At 45.8% G+C, this 21,299-nt stretch overlaps 1 protein-coding gene across 3 annotated transcripts in view; it reads right to left on the reverse strand.

Annotated features, from left to right (window-relative positions):
• TSPEAR (thrombospondin type laminin G domain and EAR repeats) overlaps positions 1-21,299 on the reverse strand; it is a 213,883-nt gene that overhangs the window by 51,861 nt on the left and 140,723 nt on the right. For all 3 annotated transcript variants that reach the window (XM_069615843.1, XM_069615842.1, XM_069615844.1), the window contains exon 8: positions 18,677-18,863. In XM_069615843.1, the coding sequence (XP_069471944.1) occupies positions 18,677-18,863 (187 nt within the window). The remainder of the gene's footprint in view (positions 1-18,676; positions 18,864-21,299) is intronic.

Consider the following 21,299-nt stretch of genomic DNA (forward strand, 5'->3'; position numbering starts at 1 on the left):
ATGAGCTGTTCCCTGAAACTCCATAGAGGGTGAAATCTTGCAAGAAGGCTGACTGCCATTTTGAGGTCAGGCGGTGTGGGACTAGGGCAATGCGCGCTAAGAAAGCCACCATTGCAAGGCCAGGCAGCATCTTCTGAAGTGCAAAGGAACAGATTTTTCAGACTTTAAAACAGTATTCAGAGGGTCACCTGGAGAATTAAACTGAGAATGAATATTCCTGGACCAGCATTGTTTCTGACACACTCAGGTGAGCCTGTTTTCAGGTGGGGAGATTGGAAGGAATGATGAGATATTTGCCTGGAGTGTATGGCAATACATTTGCAGCAAACTGAAAAGACTCTCTGTTGTACCACTGGCTGGGACAAGAAGGACAAGTCATTTTAGGAAGTTACCTGATTTGCAACCTCAAGAAGCTGAAGGATTGTCGGTATTTGAGCAAGGTTTATTGAAATTGGTCTGACATTTTACTGGTAAAGAGAATACATTCTTAGCAAGATACCATTTTACCATAAGAGACCAGAAGCAAGAGGAATCAATTGAGGAATGTTTTACAATTTTACGGGGTCTAGCAATAAAATGCGACTATGACCACTGCAGAGACAAATACATTAGAAATCAGCTAATGATAAGATGTGCGGACTACAAAATTAGAGAGGCACTATGCGTGAAGGGGCCGGAGGTGCAGATTTTTCTTTGGAGAGAACGATTGAAATAGAAAAAATGTTAGACCAAACATAGAAATGCTTTAAAGCTTTAGACACTGAGCCTGCGAAAGTAGTACATGCTGGTACTGATGCTGTTGAACACTCAAAAACTCGGACGCATCAAGCGAATAAAGAAGAAAGTAAACACATGAAAAAGAAGATGCTGGATGCATAGCAGAGGACAGAAAGGAGAACATTTATTAAAAGATGCTACAGATGCAGAAATCCTGACCATCTCGCTAGTGATAAACAGTGCTTTGCACACCAAATAATATGCAGAGACTGTGGGAGAAAAGGTCACATATCTTGCTGCTGCAAGCACTGGAACAAATCAGGCAGTGGTAAAATGTTTCAGGGTGGTGTGACTCACTGGCCAGATTAAGGTAGCCGTGGGGAGGATGAAGTTTGTGTGGTAAATGAGGTTGATGCAAAACCAAAAAGGATCAAGCCCCATGCAGAAATGAGCCTGAATGCAGTACCAGTGAAGTTATTAATAGACAGTGGTGCGGATTATACACTTGTGAATGTGGACACACAGAGGGATAAGTTCAAGTCGTGAGATCTGCAGGAAGCCAGTGTGACTGCTCATGCCTACAGGGATGTGCCAACTGATATTGTGGGGGAGTTTTGGGCACAGTTTAGGTATGAAGGGTGTTCTGCTGAAGGGATGGTGAGGGTCACTTCCAAGGGAGGAAACCTACTATTCTTCTATGAACAAGCAGTTCTTGTCTTAAGACTAGATCCCAACCACCCGTCTCAGGTTGTGGTGATACATAAGAGCCCGAGGAAGGTAGGAACCATTCAAGGAAAATATATGGATGTAGCGAAGTTGTACCCTGATGTGTTTGGTGAAAAGATGGGGTGTCTGAGAGGTTTTGGTCACCTGATCAAATTAAAGCCAGGGGCTGTACCCATAAGGTAAAACGGTCACACCATACCACTTGCCTTGCATGCAGATGTAGAGAATTAGCTCAAACGCATGCTGAATGAGGGTATAATAGGAGAAGCTGAAGCAGCAGAATGGGTAAGTCCCATTGTGGCTATGCGCAAGCCCAATGGGAGCCTGAGACAAGTATTTGTCATGAACTACAGAACATGTCCCTTTTGGAATTCCTGGTCCTTGTCACAACGTGGCGTGCACTCCATAATACTCCCAACATGGTCGTTCAGCGTGAAACCCCTTTCTCGCTCCACGCGCTGGATGTAATGTATTCTATTAATAGACCACGCCTTCTGCGTCTCCGCGCGTCTCAATGCTATTGCAAAGTAGCAATCTGACGTGTGTCCCATAGCTCGCGGTATTGTTTCCTTCTACCTGTCTATCTACCAGTTCCTTGCCCCTTCCTTTCCTCCTATTTCCTGCACTTTTGTGCTAGTTGCACCTTTCCTAGTTCCCCGGATTCCTGGATCCGCGTCCCGGAAACTGAACGCACTGTGGAGTCGGAAGAGACTCAGGCAACCTTGTTCAAATCCAGGTGCATCCGCAAGAAGGCAGCGACCAAGGACTCCAGCAAAGAACAGACCCGGGTGAGAAGGGGGGAACTCCTTGACAGTTTGAGACGCCACCCAACCGAATTCGATAGCGACATGGAAGCCGCCGTTCAGGACCTGATGCGTCGCATGCAAGAACTATCAACTGAGGTCCAAAATCTAAAGGCGGAAAACGCCGCACTCAAACAATTGGTCCTATCCCGAGATCCAGCCACAGAAGAAAGCGTCTTGTTGGGAGACATTGTTGACAAATACGATGGGTCAGCAAAAACCCTTCGTGGATTCCGGGATTCATGTTTGGTCCACTTTACATTTAAGCCTTATTACTTTTCGACTCCCAGGGCTAAGGTGGGTTTCATAATTTCCCACCTTTCCGGGAATGCTTTAACCTGGGCTACACCCCTCGTTAACTCCAGCGATGCCCTCCTAGATGACTATGATGGGTTCATACAGGCCCTTAAAAACATGTTTGATCGCCCTGAGCAGGTCTATAGTGCCCAAGAATGTCTGTTAGACTTTCAGCAGGGTTCCCAGGATATGCTCACTTATGTGACCCGAATCAAACAATTGGCTAAGGAAGCTGATTGGTCCTCTGAGGCGAGTTTCACCCTGTTCAGGAGAGGGCTGAATGACGACCAAACTCATTCCAGGCACTAATGGGCCTTGCCATGCAAATAGACTTCCGTATCCAGGAAAGAAAGGCTGAAAAGAAGAAATCCAGGGGAAATTCTTCCAAGGTGTCCTTTGAGAGCACCGTCAGAATGGACACAAACCCAGGCTCAGTCACAGAACCAGAACTCATGCAGATAGGAGCCTTCCGTGGACCCATATCCCCGCAAGAAAGGATGAGAAGGATTCACACGGGGTTGTGTATGTATTGTGCTTCGGGCAAACATCTGGTTAGGGAATGTCCTCAAGCCCCCCCCCCCCCTCGGCATTCGGGAAATGCCAGCTCCCGATCCTAGATGGAGCAGAGCTTTGCAAGAGAGATGTTTGCTCCACATCAATTCCATCTTTGAACTCTCCTGGACAAAACAAATTGGTCATACTACAGGCATTTCTATCACCCTCCAAGAGCAAGACCTATCCTATTTTGGCATTGGTAGACTGCAGAGCTATGGAGATCTTCATTGATCATGATTGGGTTGCTAGTCACCAGATTCCGTACGAGACACAAAGTACCTTGCAGCCTGTGGAAGCCATCGACGGAAGACCCCTCACTTCAGGGCCCATAAGCCTGCAGACCAAGGAGATCCAGCTCTCAATAAATCATCATCAAGAGCTGATAAGGTTCGACATCATTAAGTCAGCCCACTTCCCCATGGTACTGGTTATGCCCTGGTTACAAAAACACAATCCGTATATCAACTGGACAGCAAGATCACTATTCCTAGGCTCAGAGTTTTGTATGTCTCACTGTCTATTCCTGGAACCTTCATTAACACCCCCTAAAGAACCGCATAAAGACCAAGAAACACCACTCATGGTTTCCAATATCATACAAGTCCCTGAGGCCAACCAAGGTTACGCTGATGTGTTTTCGACTGCCATAGTCCAGGCCTTACCCCCACACAGGCCTGAAGACTGCGCAATATAAACGGAACCCTCAGCAGTGATTCCCTTCAGCAGGATGTTCATCCTTTCTGAACCAGAGAAAAAGGCCCTCAAAGAATACCTGGATACCAACCTTGAAAATGGCACCATAAGACCTTCAAAATCTCCAGCAGGTGCTTCGTTATTCTTTGTTCCCAAAAAGGATACCCAGGAACTCAGATCCTGCCTCGATTATCGTGGCCTAAATCAATGCACCCTCAAAGACCGATACCCACTACCCTTCATTTTGGATGTCCTGGAAGCCGTAAGAGGCGCGGTAATATTCACCAAGTTGGATCTCCGGGGTGCCTATCATTTGATCCGTATCCGGGAAGGAGACGAGTGGAAAACTGCCTTTAGAACACCCTTTTGCCATTACGAATACCTGGTCATGCCCTTTGGACTAGCTAATGCCCCGGCAGTCTTCCAACATTTGATGGATAGGGTGTTCTCTGACATGTTGTTCCTCTTCGTCATTGTATATCTGGATGACATATTGATCTTTTCCAAGGAGCATGAAGAACACGTAAAGGTAGTACTACAAAGACTATGTGAACACCAACTCTTAGCCAAACCCGAAAAATGCTTGTTTCACATTACCTCTGTTCACTACGTAGGATTTATCCTTAGCCCAGAGGGAATTGGTAAGGACCCTTCAAAGGTAAAGGCTATTCTGGCTTGGCCTGCTCCCACATCCGTGAAACAAGTTCAATCATTCCTGGGGCTTGCCAATTTCTATCGAAAGTTCATATCCACCTTTTCCGAGATTGTTCAACCGATCGTTGCTCTCTTAAAGAAGGACACCACTTTTATCTGGTCCACACAGCAAGACACAGCGTTCCAGCGTTTGAAGACCGAGTTTACACAAGCTCCTATCTTAGCCCAACCCGACATAAGCCAACCATTTCTAGTGGAAACGGATGCCTCTAATTACGCCATAGGAGCAGTGTTGAAACAGAAATTAGAAGATAAGCTTGAAAACCCCATTGCTTATCTTTCACGAACCCTGACTCCGAGTGAAACACACTACTCCGTCCTGGAAAAGGAATTGTTAGCCATCCGCCAAGCCTTCACTGAATGGCAGCATCTACTTCTGGGAGCTGGACATCCAGTCCAAGTCCGTACGGACAATCGGAATCTTCAGATTCTACAGTCATTGGAATGTAGAAATAGTCGTCAGGCGCGTTGGGCCTACTTTTTTGCCCAGTACCAGTTCCACATCACTCATGTTCCCGGATCACATAACCTGATTGCTGACACCTTGTCTCGACGTCCTGACTACGTAACCACTGAAGATAAGGCATATCCTAAGATGTTTTCCCTCCCGATCTTCGTAGCTCAAGCAGTCAACCTCCTGGAAGAAATCCGAACGCAAACCCAATCCTCTGAGTTATGGAAGGATATGTCAAGGAAAAATCAATGGAATCTAAGAGCCAAGGAAGGATATTTATTCAAGGACAATGCACTGCTCATTCCTACACAGAAATTACAACAGAAAATAATAAATCTCTGTCATGACACACTTCACTCCGGGCATCGTGGCATCACCATTACCCTCCGTCTTATACAGAGACAGTTCTGGTGGCCTAAGATGAATACTGACGTACAGCAGTACGTCCAAGCGTGCGTTGTCTGTGCTCAAAATAAGCATGAGAACAAAAGACCGGCAGGTCTTCTACTGCAACCAACACTGCCAAGTAGGCCATGGGAATTCATCGCTACAGACTTCATTGTGGAACTACCACCATCTCAAGGATACATTACTATCATGGTTACCATAGACTTGTTCACTCATATGGCTCATTTTACGCCCCTCAGTAAACTACCATCCCCCTCCGAACTAGCTGGAATCTTTCTGGAACACATATTCCGCCTGCATGGACATATCTGATAGAGGACCTCAATACATCTCACAATTCTGGAAACATCTCTGTCGAATTCTGGGAATTCAAAGTGCCCTCTCTTCAGGGTATCACCCCCAAACCAACGGAGCCACAGAACGTGGAATCAGACCTTGGAACAGTATCTTCGATGTTTCACCACCAAGGTCCAGGATGACTGGTCACTCCTGATACCCATTGCTGAATTCGCCTACAACAACTTCGAACATTCAGTGCTCAAAACCAGTCCTTTTTATTGTAGTCAATGGTTCCATCCATCGGTTTTACCCTATGTTCTTCCTTATTCTACACCGGTACCTACTGTTGACTCCTGGATCGAAACCCTCGTCAACATACACCAGGAGGCCAAGGAATACTTAGAGAAGGCCAGAACGCAGACCAAGAGATATGCGGATTACAAAAGAAGACCAGGCCCCTCTTATGCAGTCGGTGACCAAGTATGGTTGTCGTCATAATTACTACCCCGACATCTACGACCAAACAAATTGGCTCCCCGGGTACTATGGTCCATTTCCCATCAAGGACATTATTAACCCTGTCTCATACCGCATCAAACTACCAGACTCCTGGAAGAAAATGTATCCAGTTTTTCATACCTCCTTATTGAAACCCTACATTCCATCCTCCCGGAAATCCTGTAGACCTCCTCCTCTGCTGGTCGACAACCAACTGGAATATGAGGTATCCCGGATTTGCGATTCCAGGTATAAACGGGGCCAGCTTCAATACCTGGTTGAATGGAAAGGATACCGTCCTAGTGAAAGAACCTGGGAACCTATTTCTAATATCAAGGCCCCTCGGTTGCTCAGAAGATTTCACCTCATACACCCGGGCAAACCTGGAGGAAAGGGTCTTCGGAGGAGGCATGCTGTCAGGAACTACAGAATACGTCCCTCTTGGACTTCCTGGTCCTTGTCACAACGGGGCGTGCAATCCATAATACTCCCAACATGGTTGTCCCCCTTTCTCGCTCCACACGCTGGACGTAACGTATTCTATTAATAGACCACGCCTTCCGCGGCTCCTCGCGTCTCAATGCTATTGCAAAGTAGCGATCCGACGTGTGTCCCGTAGCTCACGGTATTGTTTCCTTGTACCTGTCTATCTACCCGTTTCTTGCCCCTTCCTTTCCTCCTATTTCCTGGACTTGTGTGCTAGTTGCACCTTTCCTAGTTCCCCGGATTCCTGGATCCGCGTCCCGGAAACTGAACGCACTCTGGAGTCGAAAGAGACTCGGGCAGCCTTGTTCAAAACCAGGTCCGTCCGCAAGAAGGCAGCGACCAAGGACTCCAGCAAAGAACGGAACCAGGTGAGAAGGGGGAACTCCTTCACAGTATTGACCTTAGAGCACTTAATAGGAATATAATGCCTGATAGGTTTCCACTTCTAAATATAGATGATTAATTGGTAAAGGTTGGGGAGATGCAATTTTCTCGACTATTGATCTAAAAGCGGCATATCACCATGTAAAACTACATCCTGTGTCTCTGGATCTAACTGCATGTATAACTCCTTTTGGACTATACCGGTGTAGGAGATGCCTTTTGGATTGGTATATGCTTCTAGTGTATTTCAGAGGGTCATGGACAATTTACTCAAAGATGTATCAGGCACTTGTTATCAGGATGACATACTGGTGTGGGACAAGGATGTACAGGAGCATGATATGCGATTGAAGGAGCTATTGGGGAGAATATCTGATGCAGGTGTGACCATTTAGAGTGCAGATTTAGACTGGAAAAAGTTCAGTATTTAGGTCATGAATTGTCTGTGCAGGGCATAAAAACAATGTTTGCCACTCTGGAAGCAAAACAAAATATGAGGGCTCTGGAAGACAAAAAGGAATTGTCCTCATACCTAGGTTTCATTCAGTTTTACAAAACATTCATAGACAATGTGTCTGGAAGAACAAAGACGATGAGGATGTTGGTGAAGAAAGGTGTAAGGTTTAATTGGTGAGAGAGTTGCAAGAAAGAATTTGAGGATATAAGGTGTTTTTTATGAATGCTCCCATTTTAAAAGGTTTCAAGGATGAATGGGATGCACAATTGTATACGGATGCTAGAGAATGGCCTTGGTTGCGTTTTGATGCAGCAAAAAGGGAACTGATGGCAAACAGTGGCTTTTACCTGACATGTTGTTAAGGATGCAGAAAAGTGATATTCAGTTGTACAAAGAGAGGCCTTAGCATGCGTGTGGCCTATAGGGAAATTCCAGCAGTTTGTGTGGAGACGAATGTTTGTTATCATGACTGACCACAAGCCCCTTGTGGGCATTTTCAACAGGAAGGGGATAGATAGAGTTTCAAGGAGGATTGTCATATGGATCACTGAAATGCAGGGTTTGAACATGGAAGTGAAAGGTGAACTAAATGTCATTGCTGACGCAGTACATTGGAGTCTGTTACTCATTGTTCAAGGTAGCCCAGCCATCTACTTTTGACCAAACAATAAACCTGGTGTTAAGGGACACCGAAGGGCAGAGTTGACCAATACACAATGCGTTCGGTTATTTTCTCAGGTTGTGTTCGGAGGCTATGCGTGTTCAATTGGTAGTCGTTTAGATTATAGTGAAACAAGCATGCCAGCAAGTCTGGGCAGGTGAGATAGTTATCACCAGTTCAAATGAAACTTGTTTATTCTCTCCCTCCCCATATTGTTTGAATTGTCCTTGCAAACCATGTGCATCATGTCTGGGGTTAGACGGTACCAGTTGGAACTTGTGATCAATTGTGTTTGTGTTTAAATGTGTAACTATGTGATGATGTCATGACCTACCATGGACAAATCCCCAAAAGGGGTGTGCTGTAAATATGAGCTGATAATGGTAGTTAGATAAACAGGGCCAGCACCATGTGACTCTTTACTTCTGGAGTGGCTGGCTTTCTTGTTCAGGCCCCTTAAAAAAGAAGAAAAATGAGAATAGGAGTGCCACAAGTCTAACACTTTCAGCACTGACCCTAAATAAGAATGAATAGGAATACCAAATAATGTGTCTTTCTGGAATTCTATACAATAATTGCTAGACTTATTAAAGGTTTATTTCAGGCACACTTCAGGGGGCGAGTCACTGATTTAGTCTGTTCTTAAATGCCTCAACTCAGCCTTTCATCCTTCTGAGGTCGATAAATGAGTACCAACACAGGTTGCGTGATATTGGATGTATATCTTTTCTATATAAAGTGCTTAAGCATAAGTGCTATATAATAACACATCATTATCATTTGGTCATGGACGTCTGCTTGCATTCACAGTAATTTGGTAATATGGGCCTATCACACTGATCTTAACGATACATATGGCAATCCATTCTTGTATGAAATGTACATCACATTGTAGTGATATTATAACCATATTTTTTGTAGCGTACAATGCTATGTGATGCCACTTCCTGTTTTGTCAACAGGTGAAATGTCATGTTCCATCGCTTCCCGTGATATCACTTCGGGTGGGGTCAAATGACATCACTTCCTGTGATGTCATCAGGGGGTCAAGGGTTGTGTGATGTTATCAGGGGATCAAGGGTTGTGTGATGTCACTTCCGCTACCCCTGGCATTTTGGTGAAATGACGTCCCTGTAGATAAATGTGACCAATGAGAACGTGGTAATTAGAGAATATTGGATTTCTTTTGTATCGGTTTGACCAATCATGTGTGGGGGGATGATTTGTAATAAAATATGTGGAGGGGTTTCAACTGTTGCAAAATGCATATAATGTGAAGTGTGTGTGTGGTTCAGAGAGATTCGGGTTAGTTTTACTCTGCAGTGTCATCTAGCTCATCCCAGCTGATTGTACAATAAGCCTGCTTTACAAACAAACGTGCACTTGCTTCTAAAGTGGTGGGCATATTTTGGGTTAAGGTGATTAGAGGCCCATGCTCACACTGTCGTAGGATTAGACAACCCATACCATGCTGCTATTGAGTAATTCCATAAATGTTGTTTTGTTGACAAAAGAGTTTTATTTGATTATTTATTTGAAATTAGCACCCAGGGACAATGCACATTCCAATCGGGTGCCGAGGAATGCAGGGTGACTCATGATAGAAGTCTGGTTTCCATCCTGTGGCTGGCACCTTCCTACCATCGCCTGAGTCTGCAACGTCCTTGTGCTCCAGTGCCCCCAACTCCCCCACCTGTCCCATCCCTTGACCACCTTACCGCCGCATTACGAGGTCCCTCAGCGGGTCCCGCTAAGGGCGCCTGGTTTTACCAGTCGCCCTTAGCGGGAGCCGCTAAGGGACCAGGGAGCTAATAACGGGCCCGCTATTAGCTCCATCCCCATTCCCATTGAGCCCTATGGCTAATAGCACCATGGCTACCTCCAACCTCGTAATGAGGCCCAATGATTTGGTACCCCAGTCGGCAAAGCCCATCATGTCAAAGAACAGCAAATCACTTGCTGTGCGAGGAGACCTTAAATATTTGAAAGAAGTACAGACTTTCACAATTTTGATTGAATTTTAATTTGAGTTTTTCCATCACTTCCACAGCCCATCATCCTTCTGAGATCGATGAAATGAGTATCACAGGTGGACAACAAAAGTAGTGCTGTTTATTTAAGCGCTTAGAAGTAGATCTACATGAAGAGCTATGTAGAGTACCAAATTATTCATATTATGTTAACTTCAAATAAAGCTCTCTTTGCCGCATTCCAAAATGAGAGCGGACTTTTATTTATAAAATCTCTTAATAGCCACAGGTTTGTTAGCCCATCATACGGGTTAACAAATCCCAATACAATTACCAGCACAGGCGTTGCTCCTTTCTTCCTCTACATTTAATACCCATGTAGTGGGTGGGATCCGTTGCTTAGCCCCACTGCACAGCATCCACAACTAACAAGCAAGGATATTGCCTTCTCTGCTCAACACTTGACCGAAACATGGAGGTCTTGGACTCTTTGGAATTATATGGGTTTACCGCCACTTCTTGAGGAGAACAGTTAATGATAAACGAGTGAAGCCTTTAAGGAAGCTCACCATTGTGTCTAACAGTGTCCCAGGTTCTTCTGAACTGCTTCGGATGATCCACTGGTTAGAAGAGGCTGGCACCTCAAGAAATCCAGGGACGGAAGCCTCTAATATGGCACATTAAGAAGGATTTACAGCCATACAGATCCAAGTTGCATCAGTGAAATTCCCTTATTTCTTTTTTCCCAGAACGTTGTGTTTGGTTTATAAACTTTGAAGCTGAACTGAGCTCCCAGTGCAGTGAGGATCACATGTTGGTAATAATGATAAGGCTCCAGCAGTAGTAGGGGGATCCCAATGAGGGATGGCTGCTGAAAAGTGGTGGGTCACAAATATGGCCTCCAAATCATCACTCACAAGTGAAAATAGCATGAGGGTAAGACAAATCTCCAGTTGGTCTGCAGGGAATGGGGGTTGGAGGTCCCTTTAGCGCCCCCCCCCCTACTCCACTATAGAACTTTTACAATTTTGCAGTGCATTTTGCAGTGCAGTTTTCGGAAAAAGTCGGATAAAAGCAATATAACTTATAAGGCAGTTCTGTAAAGGAAATATATGAACAATTCCAACACTCCAGAAACAAGTTCACTAAACATTATCGTAGCAAATAATGTATGTTCCCGTGACAAAAATGCTCTCCCAAAGAATGGGCATATGTGTGCCAGATCCCTGAAGCAGTGCCTGAAACAGTTGGTACAGTGTTCCACTTCCATACATGGAAATGTCCAATCATACATCATATGCCCATTTAGAAAAAGTACCAGGAGATGAAATGCACAGCACTGTTGCTGTGCTAAAAATTGCCAGACCATAACATGTATTCCGAGCTTGCTGCAGCAGTCGGGTATCTTCAAGCACACTTGCTCAAATAATCCAATGAGGTGCACATTTTTGAATACCTAAAGTGTGAATTATCAAAGTGAAGTTCTGTCTTAAGCCACTTCTTATGAATGTGCCCTTATGTGGTAGACACCCTCAATAGCCCATTAAAACAAGCATTGGCTGAGCCAATAGTTTTGGCTTGTATTGTTCTTTGCATGTTGCATTTAAAGGCACCAGGGTCCAAGGGGGGAAGTGAAACGTTTCAAAGGAGGTTGTGATAAGGGGGTGCGGGTGTGCAAGAGAATGAGAAGGAAGGAGAATGGAGCAAGGGAGGAAATGATTGAGAGAGGGTGCCATCGATGATGAGCAAGAGGAAAGATGAGCGAGAAAGGTTGAGAGGGGGTAGAGGGTGGGGGTAGAGTGGGTGGGGTAGAGAGAGTGGGGGAGGTTTGGTGGGGCTAGAGAGCATAGGGTGGATGGAAGTAGAGAGAGGTGGTAGGGTAGGTGGGGGTAGAGTGTGTGGTTACTGTGGGTGGGGTACAGAGAGTTGCTGTAGGGTGGGTGGGTGAGGGTAGAGAGTGGGGTAAGGTGGAAAGGGCTAGATAGGGGTGTACAGTAGGTGGGTGGGGTAGATAGTGGAGATAGGGGGTTGGGTGGGGAGGGACAGTGAAGGTAGAATTGGTGGGTGGGTTTAAAGAGAGTGGGGGTGTGTGGGGTTGGGGATAGAGTGAGTAGGAGTAGGGTGGATGGATTGGGGTAGAGAGAATGGGGGTGGGGTGGGTGGTTGATGTAGAGAGAATGGGGCTGGGTGGGTTGGGGTAGAGAGAGTGGGGAAGGGTGGGCTGGTGGGGGTATCATGGTTGGGGTAGAGAGAGTGGAGTTAGGGCGTGTAGGGGGTTGAGAGAGTGGGGGTAGGATGGGTGGGGGTTGAGAGAGTGGGGGTTGAGAGAGTAGGGGTAGGTTGGGTGGGGGTAGGGTGGGTGGGGGTAGAGTGTGGAGTTAGGGTGGGTGGGGGTAGAGAGAGTAGGGTTAGGGTGGGTGGAAGTAGAGAAAGTGGGAGTAGGGTGGGAGGGGGTAGAGAGAGTGGAGCTAGGGTGGGTGAGTGGGCGTAGAGAGAGTGGAGGTAGGATGGGTGGGGGAAGAGAGAGGGTGGGTAGGGTGGGTGGGGTACAGAGAGTTGCTGTAGGTTGAATGGATGAGGTTAGAGAGTGGTGGTAAGGTGGATGCAGGTGGATAGTGGGTGTAGAGTGGGTGGGGGTAGAGAGTGGGGCTACGGTGGGTGGGGGTAGAGAGTGGAAATAGGGGGTTGGGTGGGGAGGGAGAGTAGGGGATGAGGGAGAGTGGAGTTTGGGTGGGTGGGGGAAGAGTGGAGGTAGGGTGGGTGGGTGCAGGTAGAGAGTAGAGTTAGGGTAGGTGGGTGCAGGTAGGGAGAGTGGTGGTAGGGTAAGTGTATGGGGGTTAGAGAGAGTGGAGGTAGGTTGGGAGGGTGGGCTTAGAGAGAGTGGAGGTAGAATGGGTGGGTGGGCTTGGGGATAGAGTAGGTTGGGGTGGGGTGCGGTGGGTGGGTTGAGGTAGAGAGAATGGAGTGTGGTGGGTGGGTTGAGGTAGAGAGAATGCAGCTACAGTGGGTGGCTTTGGGTAGAGAAAGTGAGGAATGGTGGGTTGGTGGCAGTATGGTGGGTGAGGGTATGGTGGGTGGGGGTAGAGAGAGTGGAGTTAGGGTTGGTAGGGGAAGAGGTAGGGGGGTGAGTGGGGTAGAGAGAGTGGAGGTAGGATGGGTGGGGCAGAGAGTGTGGGTAGGGTGGGTGGGGATAGACTGTGGGGGTTTGTGTGTCAGGGTAGATAGAGTGGCAGTGGGTGGTTGGGTGGTGGTAGGGAGAGAGGAGGTGTGTTAGGGAGAGTGGGGGTAGGGTGGGTGAGGTAGAGAGAGTGGGGATAGTGAGAGAGTGGGGGTTGGGTTGGTGTAGAGAGAGTGTGGGTAGGGTATGGTTGGTGGGGATACAAGCAGTGTGGGTAGGATGGGTGGTGGTAGAGAGAGTGAAGGTAGGGTTTGCAGAAGGGTTAGAGAGAGTGGGGGTAGTGTGGGTGGGTTGGAGAGAATGGGGGTGAGGTGGGTTGGTGATGGTCGTTGGTTGGATGGAAAAACACATGAAGAGCAAAGCAACCTTGAAGGACTTGTCAAACGCAACCCAAAATAGCCCAAACAAAACCCAACCAGCACATGTAATGGGGTGGAGTGGGTGGGGGTAGAGAGTGGGAGTAGGGTAGTTGGGTGAAAAGAGAACGGGTAGGATGGTGGTAGATAGAGTGGACATGAGGTGGGTGGTTTTCTGTTGAAAGGCATTCCCAGTAGTACAAAAAAGATCTGCTTTCAAAATAACCCAAAAATAGCCCAAGTGTCCACAAAAAGAACCCAAAATAACCCGATATGAAATCACTGCACAGCTGGGAAATAGAAAGCCCAGCACCCAACTTGCTTTATAAAAGGCTGCTGTTTGGATCAAATGTTGTTAGGGAACTTCTCATTGGATAGTACGGTGGTGGAGTTTTTAGTCATTTGACAGTTTCATGCCAGCAGATATTCTCAGTTGAGAACACCCATTCCTCTCTCTCTCTCTCTTGTGCAGGGGTGTTGCTAGGTCTGGAAATGTTCCGGGCCTATGCTAATTTTGAGACTGTCGGGACTGGGGGCTACCTAGTTTTTTTGGTTGTAATCCCTGAACTGCTATCCGAAGCTACAACCAAAAGACCCAGGGCTATAGCCACCTCAGCACCCCCTAGCAACGCCTCTGCTCTTTTGTAACAATGCTTTCTGCAATTTTGTGGCATAAGCACCACAAACATTCTCCAAATCAAATGATGAGACCTATTACAGCTGAAGGGGCTGTTGTAGGTAACATCAGCATTTCGGAGAGAGGAAATTAGTTGTATTTCTGATTTATGTGGAGAGATTATTACAACCAGGGCCGGCCCTAAGAATTGTGGGGGGCCAAAGGCATGAAATTAATTGTGGGGCCCCTTAATTCACATATAATGACATCACAGGAAGTGACATCACACCAACCTGAACATGGAAGTATGAAACTTGAGGGGATTGGAACTTGTGGCCAGCTCTTTAAACATAGATCTCAGCAGTAGGCGCATTAACCCAATGGCTATCATTGCTGCATGCATATTGATTTGTGGCACACTGAGTATTAAGGTACTTTCTTGCCGTCCACCTGCCCCTTTATCCCAACACACACATATAGACCCTTTCAGTTTTTATGGTAGACCACGTGCTAAAGAAGATTCAATAAGAAAGCACAATAGGGCACAGCAAACAGTTTAACTCCTTCTCCTGTGGGCAGTATTCTGGAAAGCCCATGCCACTTTGGTGACTGGCAGAAAAATGGGAACAATGGCTCTGCTGAGGCCAGGACTCTATAGTATAAGGGGTTATATGTTTTGCCCAGTATCACGCACTGTGGTTAAACACTGAAGCTGGGATTTTAACATACTCTACAGTTCAGGCACTTGAACACATGTCTTCTAAACTCCACTTGTTGCAAATATTTACATTTTGGATTTTGAGACCTACTATAAAACTTTCTTTTAGAACAGCGCTTTTATGTTTCCTATGGCCATGCATGAGAAATCCACCCAGTCCTATTTATGCTTGGAATTCTCTGACTTGCACTTTGTTTTACCTAAATGTCAAATGGATAAGAAAAAAATATAAGTCCCAGAGTTCAAAGGGAAAACAACAGGACTGGATGACCTCGCGCATGGCCAGAGGAAACGTGAGAAAACTGATAGTTTACTTGCAAAGTACACTTCTCAAATGAAGGCAACCTTGCAATATTTAAATTCTTAGAGACACGTGTTCAGCCAAAAGAATATTGATTTGATCTAGCTTCATAATCACATGGTGGCCAGAAAACTAGAAATACAAGAATGCAAAATAATACAAGCCTGAAAAATCGTTTTTACACTACTTTACAAACTTTGAGAAAAAAACTTTTTTTTTTCAACACTACTTTAATCACTTTGAGATTACAGAAAAAGTCTAGTAACGTCACTTGGAAAACTCTTACCTCTGTCACAAACTTACAGAGTGCCGTTGTGTATGGTCTGAAGAACATTTGTCAACTAATGCAAAGCAGTACCTTTTTTTGTATGTCAGTTATAGGCATCTTGACCAACATTTAAAAGGGAGTTTCCTCTCCTTTTGCATATGTTTGGGCATTTGGCACTGATGGGAACCCTATTGACTGGGTAACAATCTGTGAGGGGTCTTTCAGATGGAAAGGCCCCTCCATCATTGTCAAAGGCCTAAACATAAGCAAAGAAAAAGAACAACAGGGTAATTGCACTGCTAGCAGTCCTTAAGAACCTCCAATAATTACAGGTCCTTAAAGGGCTGCCAGCACCCCTTTTCAGGATGCTCTGTGGACTGCAACAATTGGTCTGTGTCAACAAGCCCAATTACAAGTGCACATTTCTTCTAACACGCAGCTTAAAGCTGCAACAAGCTACCTCTAAATATTAGCCCAAAGTCGCTTAAAATAAGCTGCCATGGCACTCTGGCACTGTACATACAGCACGTGATGTTACCATGTGCTGCAAACGCAGGCAAAACTGTTACAATTTCGTTAAAGTCAGCCAGCATTGCCGCACCATCCGTTTTGCCACAGCCCGGCCTGGCTGACATCTGCAACCCGAGCCTGACTAGAGGCTGCAGTGCTGCAGCTACTAGCCTCTGCAAAGGGCTGAAGTTTCTCAGAGGTTGATCCTCTTTCAGCCTCTGCGTGGGGCCCCATGAGTGCAAGGCCAAGTGCAGCTGCACATGGTGCACTTGCCCAGCGCCGGGGCTATGTAGCAGTACAAATTCGCCTCTTCCTTGGTCGAGGAAGTAGAAGGCTGACCTTCAATTAACTGGTACTGAAGGTCACACCACAACCTTTGGTAAAGCCGCAGAAGTCTTCAGAAAGGTATGTCATTACACATACTCATAGCTGACATTTCGTAAAGTACCCGTTCAGAGGCTCTAGTCGACCTATAAAGCATGGTTTCTTTCACACTGAATTTTCAAAAGATACATTCAGAAATTAACCGTCTGTGTTTCTCGCAGTTCACAGTGACCTTTTTCTATGTCAATTACATCAAGACCACTCGGCCAGGGGTAGTCCACTTTGGAAGGGAGAACTCGGGGACTGTGGGAATGGCAGACAGTCACACGTGGTGTAGGAAATCCGACTTTCATCTGTCTTCAACTGGATTGGGGTTGGAAGTCCGGGGCTGACATGTTCATGGGAGAAAAGACTCAAAGTTATTTTTCCCAAAATAACTCGGTCTTCTCTCCCCTGAACATTTCAGCCTTTGCCCTGGCCCCCACATCCCTTCTTACCTTGTGGCGGCACATTTCGCTGTGTGCCACCGACTCACTGTGTCCTTACGATGCCTGTTCCCTTTCACTTCCGTAATCGGGAAAGGGCACCGCAGGGTCCTTTCCTTTTTTTTCTTTTTTTTAAAAACTTTTTACGGACTGACTGCAGGGGACAGCCCTACAACCACTGTACGGGGGATTTGGTCAAACTTTTCAGCTGTTCGGAATTTTCTAAAGGTCGAAATTCAGCCAAATCTCCCATTCAGCCTTTTATTTTCAGACCTTTTGGACGTTTCCTCTTCAGCTACAATGACCAAATGACTTAAGTACGTGCCATACACAGTGCAGTGAAGACCTATCTAGAACTCTGAAATTAAGTACGGAGCTATGTATTCTCCGCGAGCTTCAAACACAACCAACATATGAAAACAGCATTGCTAATAAGAATGCAATTATGCCTCTAATTCAGTGTTCATGGTTGGCACATGCCTGCCGAGTTAGCAAAGTCCTTGGCATTGCGGTTTTAGCGAGCTGTGAGAGTTAACCCCACTTCTGGCTGATCCAGTATCCTCCTCCTCTCCACATACCCGATGCCAGCAACAGTAGATGGTCAGGGCCAACTCCCATGCTGTATTTCTGGGCCACTCTTAGCGTACACTGAGTTGTCTCTTACTAAATGTTTTCAAGTCTGAGTAACCCCATTGCCAATATCCATGATGTATAGCGGCAAATAAATAACTGATTGATGGTTAATCCAGCCAGAGCACACATTGTGGGACATGAAACCGTGATTGAGGGATTGCATTCTGCAAAGGTGTTATGGGTGGAGTGCGGAAACGGTTGACCTAGACAAGACTGCTTCTCTCCAGATGTTTTGGACTACGACAGCCAGGTTCCTCACTATTGACTATGCTGGTCTGAAGGGAGGTGGTATCCAATGCATCTGGAGAGCAAAAGGTTGCAGACCCATGACACAGACAAATGAGGAATCGCAGGCCTGGATCAAACTCACCGTAGTCTCGACTTGTCTGAGGATTGGCTTGTGGCAGTGCTGCTGCTCATCCTAGATTGGGTGGCGAAGCACTGGTAGGATCCTCGTCCTTTTTACTGTAGGACATGCAGGATAATGAAAATGGCTGCTGGAAAGAGCACACCATCCTCTAGGACTTCGCCCAATCTTCTTTTCTGGCAGGGTCACGTGGCTCATCATCGGAGGCAGGGTGAATGCTTTAATTCCTACCTCAGCACTTCCTCAGGACAGGCCTAATGTCACATCAAGTCCATTGACCCCACCACTTTGCCTTTTACCACACAGGCTGGAATCAGTAAGTCACTGACCCCATCGCTGCATCTGAAATACTGGGACAGGGCATCAAGCACCCTCATGTCATGGGGCAAAATAATGTTAACATCCCTAAGCACTCATGTCGACCCAGTTTGTAAGACCCTGCTCCTCCACCTGGCAGCATACAGGACCTGCGCATGTGTGGTGAGGAAGACTCGAAAGAAAGCTCCCTATTGTACAAATGCAGTTTACTAACTTGTGCATGTTCATGAGTGAGGTAGGCCACGTGAAACTGCCTATTACTCAACGCCATTGTAAGAGTGGCCACACTGGTCCATTGAAGCTGAAAGGGCAATACCAACCATACCCGAATGGACCAGCAACCACTAACCCAACTCTCGAAAAACAGAAACTAAAAATGCAAATTGAGAGGTATTATGGGATTTGCAGTGCAAAACATCTGAAGAGCTGCAGGTTGCAGATGCTTTACACTAGACCATGTACTTAGTGGCATGCTTGAGAGGTGGGGATTGACTGGATACCTTCTCTGTGGTTGGCCACAGCTAAAAACGACTCCCCTTCCATCTGAAATGCTTCCCAGTCTCGGGCACTGTGCGTGCGGATCTTCTGGTAGACCAGGAACTTCAGCTTCCAGTGGTTCCACTTGTAGATGACCGAACACTCCTCGCCCTTCCCGTTCTCTTCAAAGTTCGCCACCACGAGAAAGATCTGGGAAAGCAAAGAGGCATTAGCATTGCACATTGACCTTTGGGGCATAGCTGCATGTCACATAGCGAGTGTGAGAAGTTGCCCAGCTCATGAATGCAGGCTGGATGACCTCTAGGTGCTTTTCTAAGTGGAGTGGATGAATCACAGTGGAGAGACTTAGAACAAATACATTTGAGGTAGCACTGCTCTTGAGGAATCAGAAGACTCCCCTAACACGCTAACCAGGTTCAAGCAGAATCAGTGATCATGCGATTAAACTATTCCAATAATAGTAATGGATTGTTGCCTTTATTCTCATTTTTAACAAATATAAATCAAGAAAAATACTACTTGTGACTAAACACATGTGGAGAAAAAATGCAACAAATCACAACATTATGAGTACAAATCAAGTATTACAATGTAGAGATCGAAATACCTTAAATGCCCCAATTATGCCCTGTCAAGCATATACAGTGGTTAGTGATGACCTGCATATGTAGTGATTCGTGATGACCATGAGGGATTTGCTGGACGGTGACCGAGTTGTAGAGCAAATGTGAGATTTCCAATCGTAGCATCCAATTGTTCGCCAATGGTCACCAATACCTGGCCTAAGAGAGATCAGTAGTCTTCAGGTCCCGGAAAGATGATGATAACTAGGTATGAAAAGTTGTATTTTGTCTAGTCTGCTTTTATTGAATGTATCATGTTGCCGTCAGGTTTCTGCTTTACCAAAAAACAATGGATCAATGCCACCTCTCCATGAAGCAAAATCGCTGAGATGTTGGACATTGCTACCATTGGGAAAGGAGCAGTGGCAACTCTATTCATCACGTAGTATTGACAAGGCCTGAAATGTGAAGCCATTGTAACCTTGTCCCTGATATTCATGTTAACCATTACTTAACTCTGTCACTGCAGCCCAGCTTCGTATTTTATGTTAAAACGTGATCAAGAACCACCAAAGGACCGCTATAAACATAGATAACCCCAAGAGGACCACATGCAAGCACTAGTGCTCAAGGAACTGCCTTGTTTTGGTAAGGAAAAGTAGGGCCGTATTGTTCCAAGCAACTGCACTGAGACATTAGCGGTGATGGTGGGGAGCATGGCAGGCTGATGATCGTGCACTAGCCAGTGTAGTTAGGTCAACGTGAAGCAAGGAGATTTGCCTAAGGTTTAGGGACATTACATGCTAGCAAAGGTCTCCAGTACTGCCAGTAAGGAGGAGTTGAGTATTAGAAGCATGCACAAAAAAATACACAGGCAGGATAGTGTTATCCAGGAGGAAGGAAGCCCAGAGGCCGCCCGAGCACACGAGAAACTGCCAAAGAAAAAGACGACACAAGAGGGATGGAGGGACGTGCGGAGGACATGTGGTGTCCTTAGCCCAACAACAGAGAGGTTGCCATCACTGCGGCACTCAACAATGAACTGGACATTGAGCGGAGCTGAAGCAGTAAAAGAAATAGCAGCGAACAGCGGAGCACAGCAGAGCGGGGAAAGCAGGGCGGTACACTGCCAGTGTCAGCCCAAATTCCCAGCTCACTAATTGGTTGGCGCCAATTCTAGAAGTGCTAATGGAAAGAGGTAGTGAGTTCCAAAGGTTCGCAGATATGGTGGGCCACCAAATCTGGATTCCTTGCACTATGCGGTTGAAAGTCTTAAAGACCTAAATGTTAAGAACAGAAAAGAGAGGGCATTGTATGACCCCAAAAGAGGTTCCTGCGCAACGAAAAGGTCTGGTGTGTGATGCATCGTGCTTTGAACTTTAAATGACCCAAGACTAAACATGTTAGTGGATTTGTGCCAAAACAGCGAAAATGTGTTTTATCCATTTAGTTCACAAAAGGAAATGCCCCAAAGACAATCAAAAGACAAAATTCAATAAATGCTCCAATGCCTACACTAGGTTTCTATGAACAGGTAAACAAAGATTTGATACACATGTATTAACAGGTAAACAACAAAACTACACATACAAGATTTGATACACATGTATCTTAGTAAATACCTCACAATTTCATCAATTCCATCAGTGCTGTGCAATTATGAAATTTGATAAAATGTTCCAATAATCTACAATGTGTACACAAAAACACTAATCCAGCATGGTTGGTGCATAAGTGTCAGGATGCATAGAATCCAATATCATCCAGGTGATTATTTAAAGAAATCTTCTAAATACCAACCCAGCAGAATTACTTGACTACATATGTTTCAACAAAAGGCAAGGGATTGAACAGAACATGCTGCCCTCCCTGCACTTCCTCAGAACATACACTTCGACTAAAATCAAGTTACAAATATTAAATTGACACTGATTATGTGATCGAAGTTTGAATTATAGTCTGCTGCCTCCCATGATTTAGATGAATGTCCAACAAGATGTCCATTCAAGACCACACACATCAGTCAGTAAGGTACCAACAGTGGCTTATCATTACAACACCA

This window comes from Ambystoma mexicanum, chromosome 9 (assembly GCF_040938575.1).
Source record: "Ambystoma mexicanum isolate Mex_15411 chromosome 9, UKY_AmexF1_1, whole genome shotgun sequence".
Classification (NCBI taxonomy): Eukaryota; Metazoa; Chordata; class Amphibia; order Caudata; family Ambystomatidae; genus Ambystoma; species Ambystoma mexicanum.